General features: G+C 39.5%; 2 protein-coding genes across 4 annotated transcripts in view; one reads left to right on the plus strand and one right to left on the minus strand.

Annotated features, from left to right (window-relative positions):
* Positions 1-6,761, plus strand: part of LOC107754831 (spliceosome RNA helicase DDX39B-like) — a 9,883-nt gene extending 3,122 nt beyond the window's left edge. The window contains exons 5-11 of the mRNA XM_016571434.1: positions 450-633; positions 1,004-1,122; positions 4,449-4,580; positions 5,582-5,691; positions 5,776-5,920; positions 6,024-6,171; positions 6,549-6,761. Coding sequence (XP_016426920.1) covers positions 450-633; positions 1,004-1,122; positions 4,449-4,580; positions 5,582-5,691; positions 5,776-5,920; positions 6,024-6,171; positions 6,549-6,565 — 855 coding nt within the window. The 3' untranslated portion in view covers positions 6,566-6,761. The remainder of the gene's footprint in view (positions 1-449; positions 634-1,003; positions 1,123-4,448; positions 4,581-5,581; positions 5,692-5,775; positions 5,921-6,023; positions 6,172-6,548) is intronic.
* Positions 6,762-9,546: 2,785 nt separating this feature from the next.
* LOC107754829 (alpha-1,3-mannosyl-glycoprotein 2-beta-N-acetylglucosaminyltransferase-like) overlaps positions 9,547-13,411 on the minus strand; it is a 20,617-nt gene continuing 16,752 nt past the window's right edge. For all 3 annotated transcript variants that reach the window (XM_016571430.1, XM_016571432.1, XM_016571431.1), the window contains exon 3: positions 9,547-10,797. In XM_016571430.1, coding sequence (XP_016426916.1) covers positions 10,096-10,797 — 702 coding nt within the window. In that variant the 3' untranslated portion in view covers positions 9,547-10,095. The remainder of the gene's footprint in view (positions 10,798-13,411) is intronic.

The following is a 13,411-nucleotide window of genomic DNA, read 5'->3' on the forward strand; positions in this document are numbered from 1 at the left end:
TCACAATATTGCTGTTTTTACTGTATTTTTGATCAAATAAATGCAGCCTTGAGAGACTTCTTTTCTTTTTGCCTGTAGCACCAAAAATAATCTATTCTGTAGACGATATATTGATATTTGGCATTTTGTGATGTGAATAAATTGTTCTTCCACTAGGGTCTGTAAAATTAAAGATATGTCATTATATGTAATGAAAATATATAAATGAAATACATTTTAAGAGGCATTTAAAAAAAAACATTAATATAATACAATAGATTATCTATATCATCTAATGTTTCTTGAAATACTCTTCTAATCTTGTTTGCTATGTCATTGAAAATCCAGGAGTTGAATTTAAAAGGAAGTCATGCTCTGCAAATCTAACAAACTGTTACTTTTTAATATTGCTGTGCAGTGTGCACAAACTTTTCTCACCTTCATTTGCTTGCGCTGTCTCTCTCCCCCAGGTGGCAGTGTTCTTTGGTGGCTTATCTATAAATAAGGACGAGGAGGTTCTGAAGAGAGAGAGCCCTCATGTGGTGGTGGGAACTCCTGGACGCATTCTAGCTCTGTCTCGCAACAAGAGTCTCAACCTGCGCCACATCAAGCACTTCATCCTGGACGAATGCGACAAGATGCTGGAGCAGCTTGGTGAGCAGACCGTTTATGAGACTATGGCTGTGTTCAGAAGGAAATTACACTGAATTCTGTGCAGCACACACACGCTTTTCTCTTTAAAAGCTGTAGGTGAAACAATAGGCATTATTCTACGGTTCCATTGTTGTCACATGACCTTTGTTTTATGTACCAAAAAATAATAGGCCTACTTTGCATTTTAATTCCGTTTTTAATACAAATATCTAAACATTGCACAGTTTTCTGCGCACACTATCCATACTAACACTAGTATGTACTGTACTTCAGAAACAGTTTGAGTAGCATGCTGTTCCAAACACAGCTTTGATAAATAAATATTAATTGTAATAATATAAATGCATTGTTCTTTTACTGTCCCCTGCAGACATGCGGCGTGATGTCCAGGAGATCTTTCGTATGACCCCACACGAGAAGCAGGTCATGATGTTCAGTGCCACCCTGAGTAAAGAGATCCGTCCCGTCTGCAGAAAGTTCATGCAAGATGTAATTACGCCTCTCCTACTTCTACCATGTCAACAGCTCCTTCCCTTCACAAGACCACCTCATACACACCTGAAAGAGCAGGCTCAGGAGTGGGATCCATTTACGGCCTCCCTGAGACATCGTAATGCTAAATGCCCCTCTCTGCTGCCCGTTTGATAATCACCAGACTGTTAACTAATAGAGGCACAGTGAAAATGATGTTAAGTCCTTAATCCCCGCCTCAGCTGGCAGCGCTGTGTCGGCATTTGTCAAACATGGTCACACGTCCGTTTGGCCAACAGATAATGCACCATCCATCAGGCTCAGTCCACTGTAAATTTAAATAGGTCCTTTAACAACCTTTGCCAAAGTCATGAAGAGTCCATCCGATGTATTTTAAACAGGAAACGAGGGAAGGATCTAGTGTATCTTCAAATTCACTTCAGAGCCGTAAAATTCAAAGCATAAACGCATCTTTCAGAACCATTTAGGCGTTTGGAGACCAAAAATCCTTCACGTTTGAATATTATTTCACTCTCAGTATATATTTATCAAGACAAATAGCTTTAGTTCCTGCTCGACTGTAATTCCAGCCTAGAGATCTGTCCTCAAATAACCTTTATTTAAGAGGAGAAGCACTTGTCGGAGCTTCACAAATTCTGTTGTCAACTGCCAGAGACTCTCAAGGGGCACAAAACTAAAACCGATAAAGTGGCGGCCCAACAAAGCAAGCCAGCTGCTGAAAACTACATTAGATACACGACAAACTGGCACTCCAGGGCTGCAGTTAATTACTCTTTAACAAAGCAGACAGCAGGAATAAAATGAAACAAAAGATTCAGCCTTTGGCGGCATAAATCAGTTCAGGTGGACCAACCAATGATGGAACAGCTCTTCATCAATCCAGCTGACAGTCTCTGATTAGAACGGTTCCTCATCAGAAGACAAACTGTCTGTCGCTAAGTTACAATCAAGGCGATAAAACTGGCCCGAAGCGGTGGAGAAAGAATGCGCGGGTGTGAGGGACAAGAGAAGAGACAGAAAGGGAGGATTAAGCTGCGGAAGACCGGAGCGAGAGGGATGAGATGATGAAGCAACTTAGACGAGAGAGAGGAGACATGCGCGGGTGTAGATCGAGACGCTCTTGAAGAACCGTTAGGTGGCCATTCGCAACAAAGTCGTGACTCAAAAAGAAACCGTAAATAGTACAATACAACGTTGAGCCCCTTTTAAATATTCGGAATGACTTGTGAGGGGCGTGGCTTTACTAAATATTCATGAGCAAATCTCCTTGCACCATAATATACTATAAAATGACTATTTTTAACACACACAGATTCTAATATCCACTCTTTAGTGCTTATTTAGTGAGAGTTACAATACATAAATACTGTTGAGATGCCGCCTAACGTAATCCACTGATTTGAGGTCACCATTAGGTTGAAGACCATATAGGAAAATGAGCTTTAGACCAGCTCAGCAGCAAATGGAGGATTTGTTGAGAGACAGTAAAGATAGATTTGCCTAAACGTCTCGAAGGTAAGTGCAAATGTGCATTTAGCAGTGCTACTGTGTCAGACACGGTTGGAGGTGGAGTTTAGCGCTTCTGTCAAGGGACTAATAGTTCGATTTTGATCTCAGTCATTTTCCACGGCCATCACTGTTTGCTATTATACGCAAAACCTTTTTAGCTTGTTTTAGTAGCCCAGATCCTAAAACATGAGTCTACCAGATCAGATCAGATTGAGGACGTTCTCTGTATATTTAATTAAACAATCTGGCACATGAATTTGGCCTTCTGAACCTCGCACTGCTAAATGTTTAACAGTGTTGCAGTATTGTGTGAGGTGGTTTATGAGTGTTTAAAGTCAACATGAAAAGTCAGCATTCATAACTTGTATTACTTGCATAGAAAGAGACAATTTCCGAATAAAACGAGTAAGAATGTGGGGTGGGACTTGATTGAATGGTGGATGGTGGAGTGGACCATACTTTTAATGAACGTTGCAATCAGCTGCCACACGCTTTTGACTGGTTTGGTGGCTGAATGTTGAAATTACCTGATTGTAATGCTTCTTTTTGTCAAATCTTTTATTATCATTGTAACTTACCACATTAACTTGAACTAAATTATGGAGTGAAGATTTTTTACATGTCATTCAAAAGCTTTCGTCCGACTGAAGTTGTACCAGATCTAGATAATGCAATTGTACTTTGCTTTAATTTAGCATGCAATCTGACTACAATTAGCCTTGTACTTAATGACTCTATGGCTATTTGGCTATAGTTCGAAGTTGCGGTTAAACAGAAGTAGCAACAGATCTTTTCTTAACACTTTTTGTTTTGGAGTTAAATGAAAAGAAGAAAATGCAGGATGGGCTTGGTTCAATCCATCGGTTGTTGACTGGATAGAGGCAGATCTTAATGCAAGCTTGCAGTTGATTGTATATGAATTAAAAGGGCTAAATGATTGGAAAAGTCTGGCCAGAGAGATTTCTCCAATTCGCCAAAAAGTAAAATAGCTACAAATTGCCATGGGGTTGTTTGTTACATGTAAAGTTATTACATTTTAATGAAAGGCTACAGAGAGATATATATATATATATATATATTTTTATTTTTTATTTTTTATTTTTTTTTTGTTCTGTGGAATAATGTGCACTGATGAATCAGTCGTATTATGAACAGGAGTGTGTATTTAGAAAGCAAATAGGGTCAAACAGGCTTTTGATTTCATGTTGACTTTATGCAACTTAAAAACTCATTTCTGAGTTCTAACATTTCTGTCAAACTGCACATTGATTGATGTAACGGAAGTAGTTTTACTTTGTGTTCCTCTATAGTAGAACTGTTTATTTGGAAATAGCACAGATAAGATTTTAGGCTTGATATTGGTAGCTAAAAGTAGCCTAGGACAGCAGGGTAGCATTTATCAACGTGTGTGTGTGTGTGCGTGCGTGTGTGTTGTGTCCTCATTGGCTTGGGACGGGAGGGGAGGGTGAATCTAACCCCCATCCCTTCTCTTCCCTCCCTTTCTCCTGCTGTTTCATAACTCTCTCCTTTCTAACACCATGTTCTCCTTCTCATTGTCGTCTCCTCCCCCACCACTGTCCTTCGCTGAAATCTTTATTCCTCTTTTGTCCTTGAATTTCTTTGTTCTGGTGTCTTTCTTTCCCTTTCCACCCATTCCGTCATAAACACCACTTCCTCTTATTCCATTATTATCTGCACCACCCTCGTCTTGTCAACTTTCCTGTGTGTGTCTTCACACTATCTTAACCCGGTGAACCTGCACGCTCCTCTCCCACCCCTCCTCACCTTCCCCCTGCTTCCACTGGTTGTCCTAGCCGATGGAAATTTTTGTGGACGACGAGACCAAGCTGACGCTTCACGGCCTCCAGCAGTACTACGTCAAGCTGAAGGACAACGAGAAGAACAGGAAGCTCTTTGACCTCCTGGACGTGTTGGAGTTCAATCAGGTATCTCGAGAGTTCAGCAAGACTCACACAAAAAGTCCCCAAACTCTTAAGTCGATGCAAACCGAGAGCGACTCGAGGAAGAGACACTGATTTTTGCCACTTTCTAAGAAACATTTGCATATCTGAAAGCGACATGCACTCTGGTCATTCACATGCTTTAATGCAAAATACAACGCAACCCGTTTGAATACAGATTTTGTTTATCCAATTAAATGCAATCTACAACCCAATGGAATGGAATAGAAAAAAGTAAAACTCAAAAATATAATTGAGTTCAAATTCTGGGATTTACAATCTTAAACCTAGAAATAAAGTTTTGACATAACGTAATTATGCAATTTTACAACCCTAACCTTAAATAATGTGTATATATATGGTTTCGGGTCCATAAGATTTTTAAAAAATGTTTTTGAAATAATTCTCTTATTGTATTGTTTGATCAAAAATACAGTAAAAACAGTAATATTGTGAAATATTATTACAATTTAAAATAGCTGATTTCTAATTGAACATATTTGAAAATGTCATTTATTTCTGTGATGCAAAGCTATATTTTCAGCATCATTACTCCAGTCTTCAGTGTCACATGATCTTTCAGAAATCATTCAAATATGCTGATTTGCTGCTCAATTCTGTGAAAACCATGATACTTTTTTTTTCAGGATTCTGTGATGACTAGAATGTTCAAAAGAACGGCATTTTTTGAAATCGAAATCTTTTGCAACATTGTAAATGACTGTCACGTTTGATCAATTTAATGCATCCTTTCTGAATAACAGGTTTAATTTATTTACTATATTTATTTAACCCAAACCTTTATTTGGATTGTTGGTTTCTGGAGATTTTGCCAAGCAATCCAAAAGATTGACATAAGCTATGGAAAAAAAAGCGAATTCAGTGGGAGAATTTTTGCACTTGGTTTGAAGCGGTCATTGGGATTGATGTTTCATTTTAATGAAGACAGCTGGCTGGTGCAGTGTTACAGCTGTTTAGTATTGCAGGTGGTGATCTTTGTGAAGTCCGTGCAGCGTTGTATTGCTCTGGCTCAGTTGCTGGTGGAGCAAAATTTCCCTGCCATTGCCATTCATAGAGCAATGCCTCAAGACGAAAGGTAAAAAACTTTAACGTTACAGTTATGATTGTAGGATTTTTTTAGGTGCTCATATCACATTTGAGACTCCTATTATTATCCCAGATTAGCTCGATATCAGCAGTTCAAGGATTTCCAGAGACGGATCCTGGTGGCCACAAACCTGTTTGGCCGAGGTATGGACATCGAAAGAGTCAACATCGCCTTCAACTACGACATGCCTGAAGATTCAGACACATACCTGCACAGGGTTGGTTTAGTTTATGTGGAAATAATAATTAATGTCAAAAAAGCCAAGTTCCAGAGTGTAAAAGGATCCATCTGAACAGCTTTAACTTTTCTCATTCCTAAAGGTTGCGAGGGCCGGCAGGTTTGGAACGAAAGGTCTGGCCATCACCTTTGTGTCAGATGAGACTGACGCCCGCACTTTGAACGATGTTCAGGACAGGTTTGAGGTGAACATCAGCGAACTTCCAGAGGAGATTGACATCTCTTCATACAGTGAGTGTTACTATTCAGTCTTTACAGCCGGTTTTCCAAAAGGGATAATTCACAAAAAAGTAAATGTGCTCATTTATTCACAGTTATTTCAGAATCCTGTTCAACTGCCTTTTTTTCTGCGGAACACAAAATAAAATATTTTGAAGAATGTCTATGTTGCTCTTTTCCATAAAAAGAAAGTGAATGGGAAAGTGAATAAAACATTAGTATGCAGCAGACCAAATAATAATAGAAATCTCATTTTGGGGTTTTGTTAATAGAAAATGTCGAAATTGTCCATATTTAGTCAATGTTTTGAGGAAATAAGTCAAAACAATTCTTATGTTATCTGAATTTGTGCACTTATGTAATTGTCTCCTTGTGTATCTTTCTCCTAGTTGAACAAACACGATAAAGACGACAGAACAAAAGGCAGCAGTTTCTTCGGAGGATGCATGGCATTGTAGCAACTGGTAGCAACAGAGAGTTTGTCTGTCACGTAGACTGTTATGGTGTTAGTGAATAAACAACTCATATCGCAGTGTTATTCTATAATGTAGTGGATTTCCTAATACCTCTTTAGTAGTTCAGTTTGATTTTGCTTGTTGACAGTAAAAAAATGCATTATTTTCAATGTTAATATTTTTCCTCCCAATACGAATAATTTGCTTGTTTTTGAATTTGTTATTTATAATGCAGAGGCATAATTTTTGTTTTCTGTTGTGAGAGGAGGCGTTTTCATCATTGGATTAAAATGGACCATACAGTTGATTGCATTGATGTTAAATTGTTTGAAAGTTATTCAATATATTAGCAGTATATGCTGAATGCTTGTTACCAGTGAAGTAGGTATCAACGAAATGTGTTCAGTGTATGTTCAGCTGCCAGACAAATTGTTTAAACGACTTAATGCTTGTTAAAACCAAATAAAGTATGTTTGTTTAATTTACACACACTTTGTGTTTTCACACTTTTGTTTGTAAGATTTCAGAGTGGCTCGCAAGACTTTTGGCTGGTACCTAAACAGTCTAAATCCAAAAGTGAACTTCCCATGTCCCCAGTTTTGCGGACTGCACTGATGACAAACATTACGCTGTGCACTGAAAAGAACGGTTCACTAGATCTCACCAACTGTGCACGAGACCGAGCGGAACACAGAAAATGAAGGACCCCTATGACTTAATGAATTCAGACCTTCAGAAGTCATTTACACTGCAAAGGTGTCGCAGAAGTGCTTCTGAAGTAGCATTTATACAGACTCTATAATGCTGCTCTGAGATGGCATGAATGCATTTACACTACTATTTCAACCGTATATTGATACTAATGGGTGATGTGCGTCAGAGCAGGAATAATTTAGTCTGGTTTTAATGCATCTCTACATTGAATTTTGAGCAGGCTTAAGGCCCATTCACACCAAGAACGATAACTATAAAGATAACTATATTAGCATCCACACCAGCGGACGATATCTGTTTATTCTAAGCACTGCACGCTCATCTGCCACTTTAAATTCTCGAGCTCATTACAGCAAGATTGATTCTGATTGGATGTCAATGTTTTTACTGTTCATCAGCTGGAAAAAAATAGTTCTGATTCCAACGATAACGCTTCTCTGTGCCTTTTTCGTTATAGTTGTGGTGTGGACTCTGCTATTCTTTAATATTGAGAACAATTTTTAGAACTCTACCTTTATCTTTATAGTTATCGTCCTCGGTGTGAACAAGCCTTTACAACTACCTTTCAGAGCCAAAAGATAACTTGTATATGTTCTTAAAGTTCATAGCGATCAATTCACTAATATGATACGTCTTATTTTATATGTGCAACTTAACGCACATTGGAGTTGGGCATCCATCAACTGAACTCATCACTGCATCGGGTGTTTCTAGTATAGACAGCTTTGTTTCAGCATAATAAGACGACCTAGTTTTGTTTGCATAAATCTTGCCAGACTGAGCTATTGTTGTTTTGAAAGCAACAACAGTTTGAGACCAGCTGCTTATTCGAACTGGTTTTCTGTAGAAGTGCAAAAAGCATGGTGGAAAAGGGGCTTGAAAGAGGTCTATCAAATTAGCTCTTTTTAACAAGTCATGAAAGCACGGTAGATACATTCTGAACCACTTAATTTCAGCTACTAATTTCCCTGATATGATCAACCATTTAATCAATCATGCTAGAACGAGATGTTCTAGTATGATTCACCGCTGCCCAATTCCCAGAAAAATGAATCTGATTAATGGCTAAAGAAACACAAAATGAATGTCCAATTCATCTAATCAGTAACACGCATCCTTTGGCTTTTCGAAAGTTGCTGGTGGTTGTACAAGAACAGGAAAAGAACGTCGTTAAGTCAACCACAGAGAGCCATGAGACAGGAAGTCAACAGGACACAAGAGGAGTGAGAAAGGAAATCTGGAGCGACCGAGACGTCAAAGGTGTCACAATGGCGCCTGGATCAGTGCTGATGTTGGGGGTTTGGACAAATGATGCCTGGAAGGAAGTCACCAGGTAGGATTTCAGCTTTAACAACCAACATGACACAGAAAGAACACGTTCACAAACCTCAAAATTAGTGACTTTGAAAGAGAAAATTAAACATTTGAGACCTAAACAAATGAAAGATTATTCCCAAATGGATGTTTAAATGGACAAAAAAGACCGAAAAAAAACAGCATATATTGCCAAATATCAAAATAGTCTGTTTTATTCTCAATGTATTAAAGTTATAAACATGTCAGGCAGTGGTTTCACACTTCTTCATACTGCATATGCATTAATATCGGATAATTTCTCTCCCAAACATTTAGATACAGTACATTTAATTAAAATGTTTCCTCTGGCCTACTGAAATCCATTCATTTCATCCGTAAGAACATATAAAGCGATTTCTATGACCACTGGTTTTGCAACAAACCTACAACATCTTTAAAAAGCAATGAGAGCTCTCCCGGTCCAGGAGGAGCAGTTAAAACAAAAACAGGTTCAAGTACAGTACTTCAACAGAATGGCACAGAAGAGATGCTGTCCAGAGTTTTGGTATGTCAGTTACACAAGCCTTGATTAATTTCTGGCAACAAGCTTGAACTTCATAGATTCAACGGTGCTACATAAAAGTCAAATGAACGAGTCTGCGCTTTTATATGAATGCATCGATCAAATTAGACAATTATACACAATCTTCATTTATAATGATGTCAGGGACCCATAAAACTTGGCAAAAGGGCTTTTAACACTCAGATTGGTCTTTAAAAGGCTGAACCTCACTGGTCCAGAACGCATTTTTAAGCAAAAAATTTATTAAAATTAAGCACATAATAATAAACTAATATTAATTATATATATATATATTACAGTAATAATATATATTAATTATCCGGTAATTCCGGTAAAAATGGTCAGATTCCTTACAAAGATAATTTAAGGAAAAAATGAGTTTGCAATGAAAATGTCACAAAAAAAATGGTCAGTTTTTCTGCATATATGCAAATATAATTTCTTCCTTTGAGTGTTATCGTGAGATTCACCCAAAAGACACTGTGGTAGGATAAAATATAAAACCTCTTATATGCCTTTTGGATTGATGTGAAATCAACATAAAGGTCAGAAAAATAAACAATCAGATAATTTTTCCCCATGTCAGAATGAGCGATTCTGCATAGGAGCTGTTTGCAGCGTAACTGTTTTCTCTGAGGGAAGCTTGTTGCATGATTGCTGCGCAAATACGATGCACCAACTTTTGTGCTGTTCCCAGCATTCCTGGGTGTTCCTCCATAACAAAACAGCAGTTATTTTATACTTGCATTTTGGCATTAACCTTTCCTCAACCTTTCACACCCTGCCTCTGTTTTCTTTGGTTTGAGAGGGCGTTTCTCTCCTCCTGTACTTGTGATAATAGTTGTGATATTCTCTTTCTGGTCTATTGTGGTCCAAAGCTCATTCTCCTCAGCTCCAGCTGGTGTCATATTTAGTCCAGCCCTCAGGGGGAGCCAGATAAATTCTTCGTCCGCGGGAAATAAAGCTGACTACGCCCCTGTAACCGGCACGGGGAACGCCTGACTTCAAGTCATCCATAACTCCCAAGTTGCGGGCCAGCACTTTAAAGCTGTCTCTGCTAGAGTACTGAACTCGAAATGGCCCGGAGCCTTTCAGGCTTCCACCTTGCTGTAGTTCCTCCACCTTCATCAAGGGGGCGCTATACACTTCCTTTTCAAAGGTTTCATCGTACTTCTCCCTGACCAAGTAGGACAAGTCCAGATTAGTGAAAGGCACGAATTCAGCATTGAGTTTAATGTAGCGCAGATACTGGTCGAAAAATTGACCCAAACTGACGCCTTTCCGGCCGAACGTTATAGTCCTCGAGATCTCGGGACGAATGCACGAGCGGTCCTTCCGCTGCTCTGGGTGCCGCATCCAGTCGTCCCAGAATGCCTTGGGCCACTTGGGCTCCAGCTCTGCCCAGACTTCCTTCAAAAGCATCCAACCGAGGCCGGGAAAGAAATCTGTCCGGTAAAGGAGGTCTGCCTTGCCCGGGTCGACCAACCCATCCCGTCCGTTATCGTTCCAGGCGGAAATGCACCACAGAGTCGGATCCGATCGCAAGAAGGGGTAGAGCGCACGAAAATACTCGAAAAAGTCAGGGGCCACCTACAAGATGAAACAAAAGCGGTTTAAAGACAAAGAACAAGCGAGTATTAACAAGAAACTATTTCCGGACAAAAAAGTCCTGACAGTCTAGATGTGTTCAAAGATGGTAAGGTGAACATTTAAGTCAAGTCAGCTGGCTGTTTTATAACGATGTACAGAAAAAGAATGTGTGTTTGAGCCTTAGGGAATCTCTGTGGTGCTTAACTGTGATGCTCAGTAGAGCTTAACCAATGTTACCATCACAGTTAATCCACTGACCAACTAAATGTGCTAAACTGAGGGAGCAAACCTGGATAACAATGGTTAGCAGAATCAATACACCGAACTGCCACTAAAAAACATTATTTTCAAAATTACTCTTAAATATTAGCCTCAGCAAAGACCAGAGATGGGTAAAGATGGTTGACTAGTAACCCAACAACCAACTATACTAAATAGACTAGATAGACCAGGGGCCGGTTGCACCAGCTAGACGTAAAAAAACTGGGTGTAAGCCCTACGCTGGGCTTTGCGACGTCCAGCTTTACGATAAATATTTACACCTGTTGCACCAACTGAAACTACGATCAGGCGCAACTACGCCCGGCGTAGACAATGCACGTCCACGCTGACACATTCTCCCGCGGTGATGGCTGAGACGACTTCACGCTGCAATGGCTACAACTACTAATATACATAATTATTACATGCTTGACAGAAATATATTTTGTATTCAATGTCGACAGTGTGGTAGGATAGCACAGAGCTTCGCGATTGATATCGCTTATCCTGCCCGAAAAGACCATAAACATTACAGGTCACGTCTGCAGTAATAATTAACTAACAGACATGAATCCTAAAAACGAATAATGTCTGAGCAAATCATGACTTTTCACTTTACACCTACCTCTGACTAGGCGTAAGATTTAGTCTCAGACGTAGCACTACGCCGAGATGGGGCAACGGGTATAAATTCTACGCACGACTTAAAGCGCCATTTACGTCCAGCCTAGTCTTACAACCGGGTGTACATCCAGCTGGTGCAACCGGCTCCAGGGGTGTCCAAACTGGAGGGCCTGTGTTCTGCAGCGTTTAACTCCACCTTGCCTCAGAACACCTGCTTGGAAGTGTCCAAAATGCCTAGCAAGAGCCTGATTAGCTGGTTCAGGTGTGTTTAATTGGGGTTGGTGTTAAACTCTACAGGACAGTGACCCTCCAGGAGCAGGACTGGACACCCCTGAGATAGACTAATGAGCTTATTTATGATTACTCAAAATACCCAGGGATGTCCAATCCTGTTCCTGGAGATCTACTTTCCTGCAGACTTCAGACTTCCAGCCCTGCTGCAACCCAGATGCCTGTAATTATCAAATGCTACTTAAGAGATTAATTAGCCGTTTAATCAGAGTTGGAGCTGAACTTTGCAGGATGGTGGATCTCCAGGAACTGGACCAGTCCCCTGGCACCCCTGATCTAGAAAGTTTTAGAACAGGGGTGTCCAGTCTTGCTCCTGGTTGGCCACTGTTCTGCAGAGTTCAGCTCCAACCCCAATGAAACACACCTGAGCAAGCTAATCAAGGATTACTAGGCATACTAGAAATTTCCAGGCAGGTGTGTTGAGGCAAGTTAGAGCTAAACTGTCCCTTCCAGGACCGAGTTTGGACACCCCTGTTTTACAGCTTTATATATTTTCTTTTTTTTAAGGTGGTGCTTTCAAAGCTATGAAATTTTGTGACAAACCATGACATTTTTCAAGTTTTTCCTGAAAGGATTACATTCTTGGAAGAAAAAACACTAGTATATATATATATATATATATATATGCCAAATCAAAGTCATGTGGTGCAATCTATAACTCTGGTGCAACCAGCATGCAGAATAATAAAAAAGAAAATGACGTAAAAGGAAAGGACCCCTGATGAGTCTTTTAAAATATCAAATAATTTGACCTTTTTATGACATGACAAGGTTAGTTCAGGTTGTAAAATGTTATGTGGCATGACATTTATGATATAAATTCAGGATATGTGGGGAAGAAAATATAAAAATATTTAAAAACCTTCTAAAAATACCTAACGTATACACTCACATACAGTGGTGTGAAAAAGTGTTGGCCCCCTTCCGGATTTCTTATTTTTTTGCATGTTTGTCACACTTTAATGTTTCTATTACTCAACGCTGCAAAATCACGTAGAAAGCTTTGAAGCTCCCCTGAGTGCAATCACAAGTATGATGATGATCGGGTCAGTCGCACTGGTACTCCTAAAAAAAAATTCATAGTCGCACGAATAACGTTATAACATTTCGTTTCGTCTCGTTTTGGTCAACGAAAATGAAGAGACATTTTAGCATAGTTTTTATTTTGTAAACCACATTTAGTCTCGTTTTTATTCGTCAACAATATTGCATTATACATTTGATTATAGTCATCGTCACATGACCAGCATTTACGTTGCTCGTTTTCGTCACGTGATAAAGGTTCGTTGACGACGATATTTAGTCATAATTTTCGTTGACGAAAGCAACACTAGACCCCACAACAACATCCAAAGAACTGCAGGCCTCACATGCCTCAGTTAAGGTCAGTGTTCATGACTCCACCATAAGAAAGAGACTGGGCAAAAATGGTCTGCAT

The sequence above is a fragment of the Sinocyclocheilus rhinocerous genome, unplaced genomic scaffold, assembly GCF_001515625.1.
Source record: "Sinocyclocheilus rhinocerous isolate Xijiao unplaced genomic scaffold, SAMN03320098_v1.1 scaffold21, whole genome shotgun sequence".
NCBI classification, from domain to species: Eukaryota; Metazoa; Chordata; class Actinopteri; order Cypriniformes; family Cyprinidae; genus Sinocyclocheilus; species Sinocyclocheilus rhinocerous.